The following is a 15,399-nucleotide window of genomic DNA, read 5'->3' as shown; positions in this document are numbered from 1 at the left end:
TTCGGCTGGACCCAGTCCTGAACAAAAGCAGCCCGACGCGCCGTGACGCATTCGACGCTCGGCCGTTTGACAATGGGGGTCAACGACGATCCATGCCGGGTGGTCCTCCCGCAGAGTTGCGCATGCCCTCAACTGTCTTCGCGCATAAATTCACCAGTAGGGAATCGGCGCCCGGAGTGAGCAAAACACCGGAGGCCACGTTGAAGGAGGATAAGCCAGGAAGGCACCAAGCTGAAGCCTTTTTGACACCAATTTAGAGCTACCTCCCCCCAGAATGCAAACGCTTTCTTTTATTTAGCCATTTCATTTCGCACACACACACACACATGCACGCCAGCTTTTGTTTAATTAAACTTAAGTGCAGTCTGAAAACAAAACAAATGGCCGCCTCATTAATTCTCCCCGTCACCCAATTATGTCCCTTTTAGTATGCACACTTATTCGGTCTCGCCTATCCGTTAGAGAGGCGTGACTAAATCCCAGTTCGACGACGGACAGGAAAATACGGCGAAACAATCGACGGTGGCCAAGTTGCACACGTCACAAATCGTCGCAATGAATTCATCATCGCAAATATTTGTTGTTTTTCTCGTCTGTTAAATGCGGCTTGTCATCAATATATGGCAGTTTCCAAGATGCAATTGTTTTGCTTCAAATGTCTCCTCTTTGGTCGTTTAAGCAAAATTAGGCGTAGACCCCCCCCCAGCCCCCCCCCCCCTTTCCAAGTAATAGTTGCTCCATATAATTAGGCGTAAGCGTTCTTGAGTCACTGTCAGTGATCGACAAGCGGAAACGTGCTATTTGTCCCCGCGTACCCCAATTAGTGTCTTTGTGGACTCATTGGTGTCTTTTAATAGGTTTTTTTTGGTGGAAAACATGAAGAATAATGAATATGTTTTCCACGTTTTTTTTTCTCCAAGATATTTATGCTTCTCTTTCGTGGCGTTCCCTTGTGGCTCTCTCTGCTTCCGCAGCTCCTCCATCCTCTTCGTCCTTCCTCTGCAGCCGAGCACAGAACGCACAACACGCACCCGCCCGCAGTCCAGTCATGTATGTTTTGCTTGCACTGAAGTAATGCCACGGCCTGGACGGACACGCGTGACTGCGTTAACATGATGGTGACGGCGCTTCACACACACACACATTTATTTCCCCATCCCCTTCATATTTTTAGCGTTGGGCGGCCTCCTTTGTTGCGGCTTTTTAATCATTGCATATTTACGTTTATTGATTTTTTTTTTTGAATGTATGACTGTATGTTTATAACAACTGAAGAGCCCATGACAAATGCAGTCAATGTTAAAGTGCTCCCCCAGGGTATACGAGCTGACAACAGCTGGGTAATGATTCGACGTACATAAATAATAGATGGCCCAAATGATCATTTTTATATATATATGTATATGGCTTGCGATTGGAAAAAAAAATCAGAGATTTCGACTGGGCAGATAGTAAACATTTCTTCCCAAATAGAGACTTAACTTAGCGAAATGCTAACGCAGACCGGATTAGAGGAATAGGACAATTTCCTGGCATAGCGGTTGCATTAGAGGGCGGCAGTAATAGATGGCGAGAATGAAAGTGGGCTCTCCTCGTTTGTTTGGTGCAACCGGAGTAAACATATGATCATGTGATGCGCATGCGTTCAGGGGTTCCAGTGAATAATTGTCTTGCCCTTAAACGTGAGGCGGTGAAATTAGCCTGCTCCCAATTGATCAATTGTCCATCTAATCTACTTTTTTTTTTTTTTTTTTTTTACTTTGTGCAATTTTGTTTTGTGAACCAATGCAGATCCAGTATTCATTTATTTATTTATAATAAACCTAATCAAGTCGACAAAATTGCTTTTGGACTTATGGAAACGAGAGCCAGAATTGATTTTTGTAGCACTTTGATTTTGGTTCCTTTTGAGAGCGTCAAAACTGCGCTTCAACCGGTCCTTGTGCGGCAAATTAGTCACGGTCTGTTTGTGTTGCAGCAGCTCACGCGACGGCGCTGAAGCGTTTTAGAAAGACGAATGGCAGCAATTAGTCTTGTAAAATATTCTGCCGAGAGTGCGCCGTTTCGCCGTTTCCGCGTCAAAGTGCTTGGGTGGATTGTAATTTGTGCGCGCTTACAAGTCATACTGCTTAGCCTCCTTCAAGAAGAAATGTGTTTGTTTTCCCATCCGTGGTTATAGCCATGTTGCTCATGAGCCCCCCCAAGCCCCCCACCCCACTCATAATTTATGCAAATCCTATGAGCCGTACACTTATCACCACAAAAGGGGTTCGAACTGAAGCTTACAATATGTCTGAATATAATACTTTCCTCCAGATATTTACATGTGTACATCATCGTGCAGTGCGCTAACACAGCCACGCTAACACGAGTGCGGTGATGAGCATTACTTTGAGAGCAACTACTACTTTCAAGCAGCATTCTTCTCGCATATCAAACTCCTTTGCAACTCTCGGCAGCAATAGAATCGAAGGAAAGGGACGGTGAAGCGCTTTGAAAGGGCAACTCGGAAGGCACAAATGGCACAGGCCGTCTCGCGACATGCAAATGCTCAAAGTGGCAATTTCAGAGGTCGGGCTTTGTAGCTAACGCGAGCGCAGGTTTAAATTGCAAAAATGTTCTCTCTCTCCCCCCCCCCCCCCCCCCCCCCCCGAAAACGAGAGCACGCCATAGAAAAAAGGGCAAACGCGCAGCCTCAGGTAATGTGTGGCCTGCCGACATTTGGATGCAAAAACACTCCAAAGGGCATTAAAAAAAAATGTTTTCAGTCTGGTGTCTCGGTGAAGCTATTAAACAGGAGGCGTACTTAGAAATACAAAACAAAAGAAAAAAGAAATCCCACAAATGTTTTAATTAAGTCTGCACAAAAATGGTTCTCGCCCAGGGCCGGTTAATCTTATACAGAGTAAGATTTTTTTTTTTAAGGATTCATTCTTTGACTGGCTGCTAGGCAAATGTTTTTTTGTTTTTTTCTCGACTCACTTCTTGTAATTTTGCAACTTTTATGGTTTGTACACATGTGTGCGCGCGCATGTGACAGATTTGTGTTTGAAGCTCCAATGGGGAATTTGATATGCAAATCAGACAAGCGTCTTTAATTGACACCGTGGAAGATGACAGCGCCTTGTGCCGATGAAAAGGCGCCCTGAGGAACTTGAAGGCTTTGGAGAAAAACAGTTGGGCTGTCGGCTGAGCATTCTCGTGAGTTTTTGTGACACCATTTCAGGTATTTATTGTCATATTTGTGATTATTTTGTCAGTTGTGAAAGAAAAAGAATTGTCTTGTCAAAAGCTACAAGTGTACCCTCCCCCAAAAAAAGGAAGCTCAATTTTCCCAATTTTATGGTACGCCCCTGGAAGCCGTGATGCCTTGAATTTGCCACCCGCAGATTCAGGAATGGCACAACAAGCTAGTGGATTGACAGTCTACGGTATACGCTCGTTTGTTTTCTCTCGTTAATTTTTCGTCACTTTTCATAACTCCAAACATTTTATGTCTTCATTTTTCCATTTCTCCCTGTTGACAAAAGGACTCACAGCTGTAATGTTCCGCGTTATGCTTTCACTCGAATGAAGAAGGATTTGGCCAACAAATTGTTTCCTTTCCGGTGCTCAGTAAAGGTCGTCCCTGTGCACGTTTTAAAGTGTGCCTATTTTGTGTCGAATTGTAATCCGCGCCCCTCGCACGCCAATATTTCTGCTCGCTGTTCAATCCCCAACCTGATGGCCCCGATTGTTTTCTGCCATCCAGTTGCTAGGCAACACCGGAACTGGCGGCGGCGCTCGGCTTCCCTGAGCCGCGGCGGACGAGGACGCGGGTGAGGCGACAGGTTGGGAGGGCATTTCCAGGGACGCGTGTCATGCTTCTCGTTGGGAGCTGACAGTCGACGTTGGAATGAGTGGAATGCCAGAGCTACAAGGGAGAGTATGTCGTCATACCGCTCGGGGTGTTTGTCGCCGCCGCTCTCTCACTAACACGAATGCATGATGGGGATTGGGGACTGAGCCTGCTGCGGTCAATGCCGTCAGCCTCTCAACAATCAATTCAATAAAAAAAATGTTTCAGCACCTTTGGTATTGTTGTCAATGACATGTACAAAGCGATCACCAAGTTGCGCAAATCCCAGTCGGTCGTCGGCGCAGCACGTGAACAGTGGTTGGAGCATCCGTTCGGTCCGACGGCGGTGGCAGCAGCGGGCTTGTTGGAGGCGACGGCGAGGAGGATGGCACCCGAACTCTTCTCAAGCAGCGACGTGTCGGTTTGATATTGGATTTTTGGGAGGGGGAAAACCTGTCAGCTATTTCCGTTTGAAATAGCCACTTTTTCCTTCACATTGACGTTCTCTGTTACATATATGTAAAAGCGGCAAGTGTCACTGTCAGTCTATAGCTGAATGGTATGCGCCTATGAGTCCCACCTGGTGAGCTGAAGTTCGACCCTGGGCGTTGGCACTTCCGACTTTTTTTCCATTTAAGTTGACTTTCTCGATTATATATATGTAAAAGCAGCGGCTGGACCTGCCGGTCTATAGCTGAATGGTATACGACTGTGAGTCCCGTCTGGTGAATTGAAGATCGAGCCGGGTTGTTGGCACTAATCACTTTCTCACCCCCCCCCCCCTTCACTTGACGTTCTAATATATATATGTTAGACGTTCTATATATATGTAGATACACACACACACACACATTATATATCTATATCTATCTATAGATATAGATATATATATATATGTGTGTGTGTGTGTGTGTCGCCCCTAGGGGACAGCATGTCCCACTGACCCACAGAGTCACCCGAGCGCTGTCGCACCATGTTGCTCCAGCATGGTTGCCGCTGAATCAAGAGGGCTCTCCCTAGTGGCCGTTTGAAATAACCCCACAAATGTAAATATCCAGCTTAAGGTCCATGTACGAGTACATCAGAAGACAACTCGGTGCAACAAGAATTCCCTCCTTGCAGTTATCCCACTAGTGTGCAGACATGTCATACGGCAGTGGAAGAAAAAAAATGCTGCAATTAAGACAGTCATTTTCCTCAAGCGCACAATCCGTAAAGCTCTTTTGAGTTCGATATCCAATTTAAAGGCCTTGGTATCACAACTGCATGTTACTTATGATGCAAAACTCTCCACGCTACTCGTGACTAAATTTTGCTCGCCTCCGTTTACGCTCGTAGCACAGTTGTCAACTCGTGAGGTTTAGCCTCATTAATAATGTCGCACCCATGTCAAACTAGAGCGGTCAAAACATCATCAAATCAGCTATTCTGCTAATGCGCCGATTTGTCTGACCCGTGAAGGCAAAGAGCAGACTTGTACATGGACCTCAAGCTATACAGGAGAAATACTCGATGGCTTTCAATGCGACAAAAGAATAGCAAGCTTTTGAATGAATGCGGTACAATATGCCGATGCAACTAGAGATAAAATAAAGTAGCATCATAACATGTGGTTAAGTTGAAAACTTTTATTTTTTGGTCATTTTGTTTTTGAATTTTTTGTCTTGTCCTTTTTAATTTTTTTTTTTTACCTAAAGAAGAGAATAACGGTCAGAGGTTGATCTATTATTTTTTTTTAGACAACCGGGGTGAAACTATTTGTTAAAAATCCCATCCTCTCTTCAAATGCCCCATGTCATGCAGTAAGTATTCATCCTGAACGCGTGCGTGTGTGTGTGTGTGTCAAAAAGGCAACACACCCGACCAGACCAAAAACACTTTGCTGGAAGATGAAACCCTTTGTCCTCTGACTGGTCCAAGCGAGCAAGGTGCCTCCTGCCTCTGAACAAAGGGAAGAAGTTGAAGAGGAGCACAGGATTTGCACGCAGGCTCGCCGTCGTGCCATCGTCATCCGTTTGCATTAAAAAGGAAAAAAGAAAATACTCCTTCACTTCTGGGGCCAATGAACAATAACAGCAGCAGCAGAAGAAGACAAGTAAAACAAGAAGGTGCTATGAGGCTATGTCCTTCCCCGCCACTGCGCATTGCTGTCAGTCTCGTTTTGGGATGTTCAGTCGAACCGTCGTCAGGCGGGCTGCGGGGACGGCGGCGCTCAATCCCAGGAACATTTTTTGAAGAGAGAACTTTAGTTTCCGGGTGGATGGAAGGAGGCCGGGTGTGTCTGAACCTGCATTGCTGTCGGCGCCAAAAAGAAACATTTCACTGAATGGGCCAAAGTACATCAACTCATGGCGTGAATAGTGAAAATATTTATCGTCGTCTATATCGAATAGTTTAAATTCTAAATGTGTCATCCACTATGATTCCAAAACACCATCATAGCATTTCAAACTCAGTTTATGATATCCAAAAATGAATGGCATACTTTTTGTCAGGCCCCTGGGAAGTGTGCACGTTCATGTGCAATCACCCCCGCCCCCCCCCCCAAAAAATATATATATAAGTTTTATTATTTCCATAATTACATGTAAAAAGTTAAAACGTTCACAGATTATATGTTGCTTATTTTTACATCATAGAGGTTTTTCTGGACCCAGAATCCATAATCTCTGAAAATAACTTTTTGAATAGAATTACTGAAACTTCCACTGACAATGGAGGCCAAATGTGGCTCCTCCTGATTTACTGATGTCAATGTCTTAGTCGGGACAAATCGCTGGACACCATTTACTACTTTCCAATCAGGCAAGGGCTTTGTCTCCACCGTGCGCCGTCGCAGGAGCATTACAGCCGAGTTTCTCAGTCACTCCATTTGTGGGTGACAGGGATGGAGCCCTACCAAGACGAGCGGAAACCCCCGGAGTAATTGACGCCCTCGAAAAAGGTCTAGAAATGACTTTTAGATGCCACAAGATGGTGCCAAAGCATAAATATTCCAATTTGGTTTTGCGCACCATCTTCGGACATTTCACTTTCAGGGCGGTGGTTCGCAGTGTCGTCCTACCTTGCGGATGCCCGATGTAAAAGTGTTGGTGTGTCCCTTGCTGCGGTCCGTGCTGCGGGTGCTGGGGCACCGAGCCGGGCCCCTGCTGCGGGGGAGGCTGCAGCATCACCAATTGTGGCTGACCGTGGCTCCCCGAATGGTGGGGGCCCGACATGGCTCCTTGTACATGGGCCTGACCAAGAAGAAGACAGGACAGCTTCAGATTTGTAACTGGAAAAGGGACCTGCGAAGCAATACGATGGGTTACGACCTGCGCCAACTGGCCCAGGGGATACGTGGGTGGAATGCCCTGGTGGCCGTGGATGCTGTAGCCCTGAATGGGGTAGGAGGCCTGCGGGGACGTGTGGCCAGGCGGCATGTTGGGCGGGGTGGGTGCGGACAGTGGACCTGAGTGGTACAAGGACTGGGGCTGCGGGCCGGATTGGGTGTTCTGGAAGTCAACAATCAGCATTTGGTCATTGTTACCACGGTGAACTTAAGCAACACCTTTGGTGACACTTCAGCTGCAACAAAATTAGACTTACACTCAAGCGTTTGTACAGCGTGTCCAGAAAGTCTATTTAAAAAAAACTAAACTTGAAAAAAAAATTAGACATGTTCATCAGATTTAGAGCTTGCAGCGATCAAATATTTTTAGAATCGGCGTCAGCCAACGAGAATAGAGATTGCATCACAGATGTTTAATTTCAAGTTCCACGTTCAAGGAATGGGTTGTGATTTAAAAAACACCAACAACAACACCCCGCACTGCTCAAGTGCACAAAAATGCACAAAATTAAGCACAGACATCTACCGTCACATCCATCGAGTGGTGTATGGCATTGATGGAGTTGTATGGCTCCTTTGGTAAGAATTTCTACAAAAATGACTTGGGCATTTGTGTTATAAGGCCGCCAAGTTGTGTCTATTTTGTTTTAAAAAAAAAAACTATCACAGTGTGGAGAGACTTTATGGACACACTGAAATTTCAGAAAGACTCAAAGACGGTGTGCCACCTGTCCGGGGCTGGGCGCAGCATGCTGGGGTGGGGGCTGGTTGCCTGTTGGGGTACTGGATGGCTGCGGTTGATGTACGGCCCCTGAGTGGTGGGAGAAGGACTGGGGTGCTGGAGACAAAAGTCAGTCCACACTATTCCAGCTTGCCAGTTTCAAAGAACATTGGTTAAAAAGTGGCGCAAAAGGTCTTTTCGGTGCATTAAGATACTTTGTTGCTCACCATAGATGCCCTGCTGAGGTCCCTGTGGACCGTCCCCCTGTGTCTGGAACTGTGGGCCTCCTGGAGGTCCAAGGGCTTGCGGGTGGGGACCCCCGCCTTGCCCTATCATCCGAGCCCCCCCTTGCAGCATGGAATACATGGGCTGAAAGAGAGAGTGGGGAGTCGAACATTTTTTGAAATAACGGCAAGACGTGAACACTTAGGTGCTGTGCCGTTTCCTACCTGTCCTGGGTAGGGTGACATGGCCTGGATGACCTGCTGCTGGCCGTACTGCTGCGGGTTGTACTGAAGGTAGGACTGAGGGTAAGGGGATGCAACCAAGGGGGCGCCGGCGGCTGTTGCCGCCGCTTGCAGCATGGGGGGCGCCGAGGCACCATGGTCTGAGCGCGGTGCCACTACGGAGCCTGAAATGCAACGGCCCACATGGTTTGAGGACATGTGGAAGTGGCCCCAACAAGGTACCACTGTACAGCTGAAACAATAGTCAGTCAGAGGCAAAAACAAGTTTCATGCATGACCTTTGGTCCTGGGGTACTTTCCCTGGCTGACTGCAGACATAGTGTACTGGTACATCTGTGGGGTCTGCAAAATGAACAATCAAGAATGTAATTTCTTTTTTTTTTTGCCTGACAATACAATCGGAAATTGTTATTTATGGGACGGTCTCTGCTCATGTACCTGTACAGAGTGAATCTGCGACACATAGGACAGGTAGGGGGCATTGTAAAGTGGACCCTGGCCACCTGGGTGCTGAATGACCACGGGGCTCGGAGGAGTGGGTCGAGGCGGGGTGGGGGCCGTGTTGGGTTTTGTCTAGACCGCAAGGTAATTAGAGTCAGAAATGCAGTACTCGCAATGCACTCACTTAAGGTCAAAAGGCTCACCATCGGCATCTGAGGTTTGATTGGATTGAATTCTTTAGCGTTGGGGTTTAAAGTGGATTTCTTCACTTGGCTAGACAAAGACAAAGAAACACTGTTGAAATTTTCTCCTTTTTCTTTAATTTATTTTTTTAAAACTTACTCTGCCACACCCTCCGTGCGCTCCGACATGCCATCCTCACTTCCCGGGGTCCTGGCCGGTTGAGGGGCAGCCGGCGAATGTCTGTCCAAAACGACTCCCGCGGCAACCGAGTTGGGGGCACCCGGCATGCCGGCTTCCTTGGGTTCATCGGACGAGAGCCCCGACGGTTGAGGATGCGACGGGCTGGGGACAGCGGGCTGCGGTTTGGGTTCAGCGGCGGTGTGGGGGTCTGGCGGCGCCGTGGGTTTGGCGGCGCCGGCCTGGGCTACATCGCCGACCACAGGAGGAGTCGCTGCAGCAGGAGAGCTGGGAGAGCCTCCACTCGGCTGGAGCTGGAAGGAAAGTCAAAGGTGCTAATTTAATGAAAGTGTCATCACATTTTCAGGATTACGATAAAATTCTACAAAAACATTCATCAAAGTCGACGCGTCAGTCTGCAAACGGATATGGTCATCTTCTACTTCGGGATTGCATTCCCAAGTTCATTGAAAAGGAAGCATATACTCACCCTAAATTCCTTGCCGAACTTGCGTAGCTCCTCGATTTGTGACCTTTGTTGAACTGAAGGAGCTAGGCAGGAAAACAGCGGATAACAAAAAGATGGTTTTAGGGAAAACAGTTGCGGTGTTCCGGCTCAATGTCGGCTTGTCACCTTCTCACCTTTGCTGCTCTTGCTCTCCTCCGTGCCGCCGGGGCTCTCGGCCAAGCGTTCTTTTGCAGCGGCGCATAGGATTTCATTCACTGGCAAGACAAATGACCAAGTAATGAGTCGTGCCGCTTCATTAGGCGAGTCGACGGACTCCATTTGGCAGGTGAACTTCGTTTTCCAATGTTCAATTGTTAAAGGTGAACAGGAGGTCAAAGTGTTGATCGTACCGTCCACGGGGAAGAGAGGGGCGGGGCCCGACGTCTTCTGAGCAGGCAAGGAGATAGACGACGTGTCCAAGTAAGGTGTGTCCTGGGAAGAGCCCGATTTCGGTGAACGAGTGGCTGCAAGGACAGAGTCAGGTTAATCAATAGTCGTAAAAAAAATCTTTTGAAAATTAAAAAAAACTATATTGTTTTGAGTAGCCAATGTATTAAAAAGGGAGGAGCTGGTACCACAAGACTGAGCGTGTGTGTTTGGAGTGCGGACTGTTCTGCTCGACTGTGGAGGTCTTTGAGCTTTGGGAGAAGTCCTGGCAGCCACTGAAAGACAAGTTGCATTTTGTTTTCAACTGAAAGAGCAACATCTGCCGTGAAAAGGGGCAGTGGAAAAAAAGTCAGGGAGTTTTGCGCCACACACTTCTGCCATGAGTGCGATGCCCCTGACAACTAATAAATGCTTTTGCTACAGAGTTTTATGACACAAAGAATCCATTTACACACAAAATAGGAACATTTTCCACAACAACGCCCCGCTGCAGAAAGAGTATTCAGTAACAGAAGCAAAAATGTGGCAAAACAGGAACCCTTTTTGGACTATGCCTCCTGCACATGTAAGGTCTAACTTAGTGGTCCTCTAATTAATGGAGCCCCAAAAAAGACAAACTTGACTTTTCAAGTACTATCACAATGATGTGCGTGTTATTTTCTAAAAACAAGACACTATTGACAAAAAAGCGATCTTTACCTCCATTAACAGGTCTACCAGCCTCTGACAGGGAGTGTGGTAGCGAGTGGGAATGTGGGACCGAGTGTCCATGGGGGGCAGGTGGGCTGGTCGGGGAGGGGGTGGCAGAGAGGGAGCCTGCCGAGCCGGGCGCGGCCCCAGGAGAAGCAGGTGTATATGGACTGCCGGGAGCGGAGCCGGGACCTGGGCTGGGGCTACCTTGCGGGTGGTGGGCAACGTAGGCCCCGCCTCGGCCCGATAGGGGGCTGCTTCGCTCTGATGGGGACACACCAGTTTGGGGACCGCCCGTCGAAGGCAGCGGGGCTCTGGGGGACGAGGAGGACGGAGGAGTGGAGCGATAACCCCCACTCAGACGACTGTGGGGCGGAGGACCGCCGGGGCCTCGCTCGGCTCGATCCCGGTTCATCTCCCTTTGCCGTTGAGGCAAAGGAATGTACTTGCCCTCTCTAAACAACACAAGACAACAGCGTAAATGTCAATTTAGAAAAAAAAAAAGAAATTTCGGCACTTGACGAGTTTGATTGCGGTCAGTAGACTCCACACGGTTCTACTCACCTGGCCCCGGGGCTGTCTCGGCCCCTTTCACGTTCGCGGAGGCTCTCGTGGCTCCTGTCCCGATCGGTGCCGTCGCGCACCACAGCGCTGTATTTGTCCTCCTCACTTTTACCCTCGTCGTTCTCCAGGCCGACGCGGTGGCGGTACTGGGGGCTGGACTCGATCTCGCTGGCCAGGCGAGCAGCGCGGGCCTCCCGCTGTCGGTACACATCGGAGGTACCCCTCTCCAGCGGCACGCTAGGTTGGGGGTGGGAGGTGGGAGTTGCGTCAATGTGCATATTTAGTGTTTCTCTGACTTGGCAGAATCGACCACTAACTCAAAAATACACACACGGAAATGTTTGAGTGAATCGATAAAAACATTTCTCAGCGGTTTATATCTCCAGGTTGATACAAAGACTCCGACGGAAACTTACGTATACATAGAGAGGCTTGAATCATACGTTGACGTGACTCCATATTTCACTTCATTGTAGCGGAACATCTCGTTGGCATCCCAGCCGTTGGACTATCGGGCGGTGCGGGGGGCAAAAATTTGCATTCAATAAAACAAATCAAAACCACAGTGGCACATCAAGCGACAATATTTGAGATTTATAAGTTCATGCTGTGAATGAGCGACGGGCACGGGAACTTACTGCGTCCGCATCCAGATTATAACTCTCCCCGTTGCTGTCTCCTCCTTCCCACCTCTGCAACACTTTCTCTTTGTGTTCACCGTTGACCCGTGTGGAGCTGATGGCGGTGTCGGTGAAGCTATCTGCAAACAAGTCAAGGTGATGCAATAGTCAACTCAACAATATCGTAAGTTGCCTATGAGCCGCGTCCTTCACCGCTCATTTTGCAAACCGACACATACTGCAAACTCCACCGCTGGTAAAATAATCTTGAGTTGCCCTGCGCACTTATACATTCATCACCGTTTACACAGACACGAGTAAAACATTGACCGTGACTACAAACACAATGGTAACTGTGAATTTTACTTGAGTGCGCACCTCTGGTGGCATAGTTGAGGTCTACGTCCCTGCATATCATCGTAACCAGATCCGAAGGGCTGAAAATCATGGTGTCTGTGATGTCTTCCCGCCGCGGCGGAGCCAGGTTCGAGCCCTGCTCCCCCCTTTTGTGCACGGCATCCACGGCCAATTCACACTAGGAACAATAAGGGGAGCAAACAAGTTTAGACTGCGTGTAAATTGATTAATTGCAAGCCGCGTTGGCGATTCTTTGTCATTGCACCCCACCCGGGGCTCCCCAAATGTTGAAATGTTCCATTGAGCTTCTGAATCATTGCATTAAGCAGACGTGGGATTAACAGCACACCGATTTATTTCAACAGGGTAAAATTATTTGGTCAGATTTGTCATGGAACAAATGAAAATTGAAAGTCACGTTTCCACTATAGTACTATTTCTTCTATAGTACAGCGTTGATTGTTTCTGTGTGCATTGCAAGTCCAAAGTAGCAGCCTCACCCGGGAACTGAGCGTCTTGAAGATTCCTTCAAACACACTCCCGTTCTTCACCCTTATATCACAAGTGGAACCCTGAAGGAGATGCAATTTGAAAATTGTAATTACCAAGGAACGTGACAACATTCTCTGGATGGAGATGGAAAATCATCAAGGAAGATTTACCACAACAGCTGTGAGGAAATGAAGCATTCGAGCATTGTTGTACACACCCTCAAAAACCTGCACAAGGGACAAGATCAAGACTCCAGCAACACATTCTAAACAAGCTGTCCTGACATGATGTGATATGTATCCATTTGCCTGGGACTCAGCCATTACGCCCGCACCTTTTATCAACAGAAAATGACGGCCCTAATCTCCAACAACCTTAATCATATCAGGTGAAGTGAGGTGGAAGGAGGCAGCTACTTTCGCTGTTTGAGTGGAAAGCAACTGAATCTTGCAGAGCCACAATTGCTCATTCAGCTAAGAAAGATCTTCGGATCTTTGGTGCTCCTTCACTGAAAGTGGTCGGTAGTGTTCCACAAAACCAGTGGTTTTTGTCATTGTGCTTTTAGTCATTAGGTCAAATATGTTTCAGGTTTTGCTCATGTTTGTTGGCCTATTGATCTCGGCCTCCATACTCACGGGAGAAGACTGGAATGACGGTTTCGCAGTTGTTCGATTCCTGTTAAAAACAAAAACAGAAATTGAAGTATGGTACGTTTCAGCGCGGCAACTTGACATTTATTCCAAGACAAGAACCAAAAAAATGCTCGCAGACACTTCAAATCAGTTTTACAGGAAACAGAGATGTTTAATCTCTATTTTCCACACAAGTCAATTTACATAAACGTTTGAACAAAAAGAAAAACCTTTATTTGTCTCAATGGAGAAATCCGCAATTTACAGCAGCAAAAATTATGAAAAGGATAAACTAGGGAAAAAACAAGCATTGAATGCACACACAAAAACGTGGTCTATTTGATATAGTAATTTCAACAAAACAATGGCAGGCTGTAAATTTCCCCCTTTGACCTTCTAATGGCGACAAGAACTTTAGTTTATTTGTTGATTCAATTCCAAACTAAACTCATCGTACACAAAGGCAACAACAAAAGAAAAAAATCAGCTAGAAATATAAACCACAAAAGAGGACAAAGCGCGATGTTTACGTCAAATTCCAACCAGGCCAATGTGGCTTGCTCAACGAGGTGGCAACGCAGCCAAAAAACACACACACGGTTACAAAACAAAGGCTGAGACCAATCTGACCAAAACAAAATCCCACAACAGCGACGACGGAGCAAGACAGACCTTGAGTTAGCCATTAAATCTCTTCAATGATGATTCGTTGAACGAGCCACATTGAGGTTAGCGTTGCAAACAGAGATTTTGTGTTCTGCAGAACAGCGTCCGCTTTTTGGGGCTTGACCGGCCAGATAAACTTTCTTTCACCTGTCTGTTGATTTGCTACTTAAATGGTTTCACCCAAGTTCAACCCGCCCCTCCGTCTGTTTTCGGTTGCGTTCGAGCCATCCGATTGGTTCGACCCACATATCAATCCCCCAGAAACGAAATGGATTGGCCAGGAGAGAAAGCTCTGTGGCTGCGACGCGGCCCATTGAGCACACGGAGCTTTCTCCGTGTGCTTAACCGGTAGGCCTTTAGGCTGGCCCCGTAGTTTCCTAGCGCATGTAGCCCGGCTGACTCACCTCCCGGCCGGCGTCCGGTTGCCGCCACTGACTGGAGAAGACATACCGGCGGGGCCCGTAGTGCCATTTGACGCTTTTCTCCCACCGGAGTTGGGCTGCTGTTGTTTCAGCATGGCGAATAAGCACGGGGGGTCGGACAGTACCAAAAGTATCGAAACTGATCAACACTAAACCGTTCGATACGAATCAGCTTCGTTTGTAAACTCTTTAGCAGTTGAGCCGGTGTCACTTTGGCAATACGGGCTATCGTAGCTAATCTTGCTAAGTGAATACCAGTCGCTTGTGGCCTAAAATGTTCAAGCAACCCTCCCCAACCACCGCTGTCCCAACCAAACGTGGCGTGGCGCCCTCAAAATGCTTCTCCGCACATCTACTTTGTGATATCAGCGGTTATGACAAAGCAAACGACGGCTCAACTGACACGAGTTTTCGTGTAATTATGTAGCGACGGCTAGGTGGCTTAGCATTAGCTTTGATCCTCAAGCCGCAGTCAGGCGCTTTCACTCCACGTTTTACTTTCTTTCATTTAACCGCGTCACCTTGACTCCGGCACAGGCGAAACCTTGCTATTTTTTCCAAACAAAGACTTTACGTTGCTTGTCAGTCGCTTCCGAAAGTGAAATAATTTAGGTTTAGTCGAGAAACCTTGCAGCGGTCAGTCAGCACCACCTCTCGGTAGGTTCACTTGACTCGATCCGCGCGCGGCTAACTGGGAAACACGACCGAGAGAGGAGGGGGAGGGGCTTCGACGTGCGCGCGCACCTTACACCGAGCGTTCGCGCGCACGTTGAAGAGTTGATTAAATCGGATTGTTCTCTAATTTTTGTCTCAGAAGGGGCAAAAAAACAGATGAAGTGGAAGAATAGATAATGCAACACCCATTTGAGAACTTTTGCCAATTGAAAAAGTACAGATAATAAC

At 47.6% G+C, this 15,399-nt stretch overlaps 1 protein-coding gene across 3 annotated transcripts; it reads right to left on the bottom strand.

Moving 5' to 3' along the window:
* Positions 1–5,451: 5,451 nt before the first annotated feature.
* atxn2l (ataxin 2-like) lies at positions 5,452–15,203 on the bottom strand. 3 transcript variants are annotated; one of them, XR_007963411.1, is made up of 23 exons: positions 14,479–15,203; positions 13,412–13,451; positions 12,947–13,003; positions 12,785–12,856; positions 12,306–12,462; positions 11,946–12,067; positions 11,724–11,815; positions 11,308–11,544; positions 10,753–11,198; positions 10,242–10,328; positions 10,017–10,130; positions 9,801–9,881; positions 9,649–9,710; positions 9,141–9,472; positions 9,002–9,071; positions 8,796–8,930; positions 8,636–8,699; positions 8,340–8,521; positions 8,118–8,259; positions 7,898–8,039; positions 7,153–7,332; positions 6,903–7,074; positions 5,452–6,133 (listed from the first exon to the last, which is right to left on the bottom strand). XR_007963411.1 is itself a non-coding variant. In XM_052072073.1 (23 exons), the coding sequence occupies exons 1-23, from the start codon at positions 14,589–14,591 to the stop codon at positions 6,084–6,086; spliced, it is 3,117 nt and encodes a 1,038-aa protein (XP_051928033.1). In that variant the 5' UTR covers positions 14,592–15,202; the 3' UTR covers positions 5,452–6,083. The 3 variants fall into 3 exon arrangements, 2 of the variants coding, with proteins under 2 accessions (XP_051928033.1, XP_051928034.1); XM_052072073.1 differs by having other exon boundaries at positions 7,898–8,007; positions 14,479–15,202; XM_052072074.1 differs by lacking the exon at positions 14,479–15,203 and adding an exon at positions 14,081–14,438 and having other exon boundaries at positions 7,898–8,007.
* Positions 15,204–15,399: the final 196 nt, after the last annotated feature.

Source organism: Hippocampus zosterae, chromosome 7 (genome assembly GCF_025434085.1).
Source record: "Hippocampus zosterae strain Florida chromosome 7, ASM2543408v3, whole genome shotgun sequence".
NCBI classification, from domain to species: Eukaryota; Metazoa; Chordata; class Actinopteri; order Syngnathiformes; family Syngnathidae; genus Hippocampus; species Hippocampus zosterae.
Note: the sequence above shows the minus strand (reverse complement) of the source record. Positions and strands in the feature narration are given on the sequence as shown.

Excerpts from the sequence above, each read along its gene's own strand:
- atxn2l (XM_052072073.1), bottom strand. The coding sequence starts at position 14,591 with ATGCTGAAACAACAGCAGCCCAACTCCGGTGGGAGAAAAGCGTCAAAT. Across the intron at positions 12,463-12,784 it reads TCAAGACGCTCAGTTCCCGG|TGTGAATTGGCCGTGGATGC; the intron begins GTGAGGCTGCTA and ends TATTGTTCCTAG. Across the intron at positions 10,131-10,241 it reads CACACACGCTCAGTCTTGTG|CCACTCGTTCACCGAAATCG; the intron begins GTACCAGCTCCT and ends CTGTCCTTGCAG.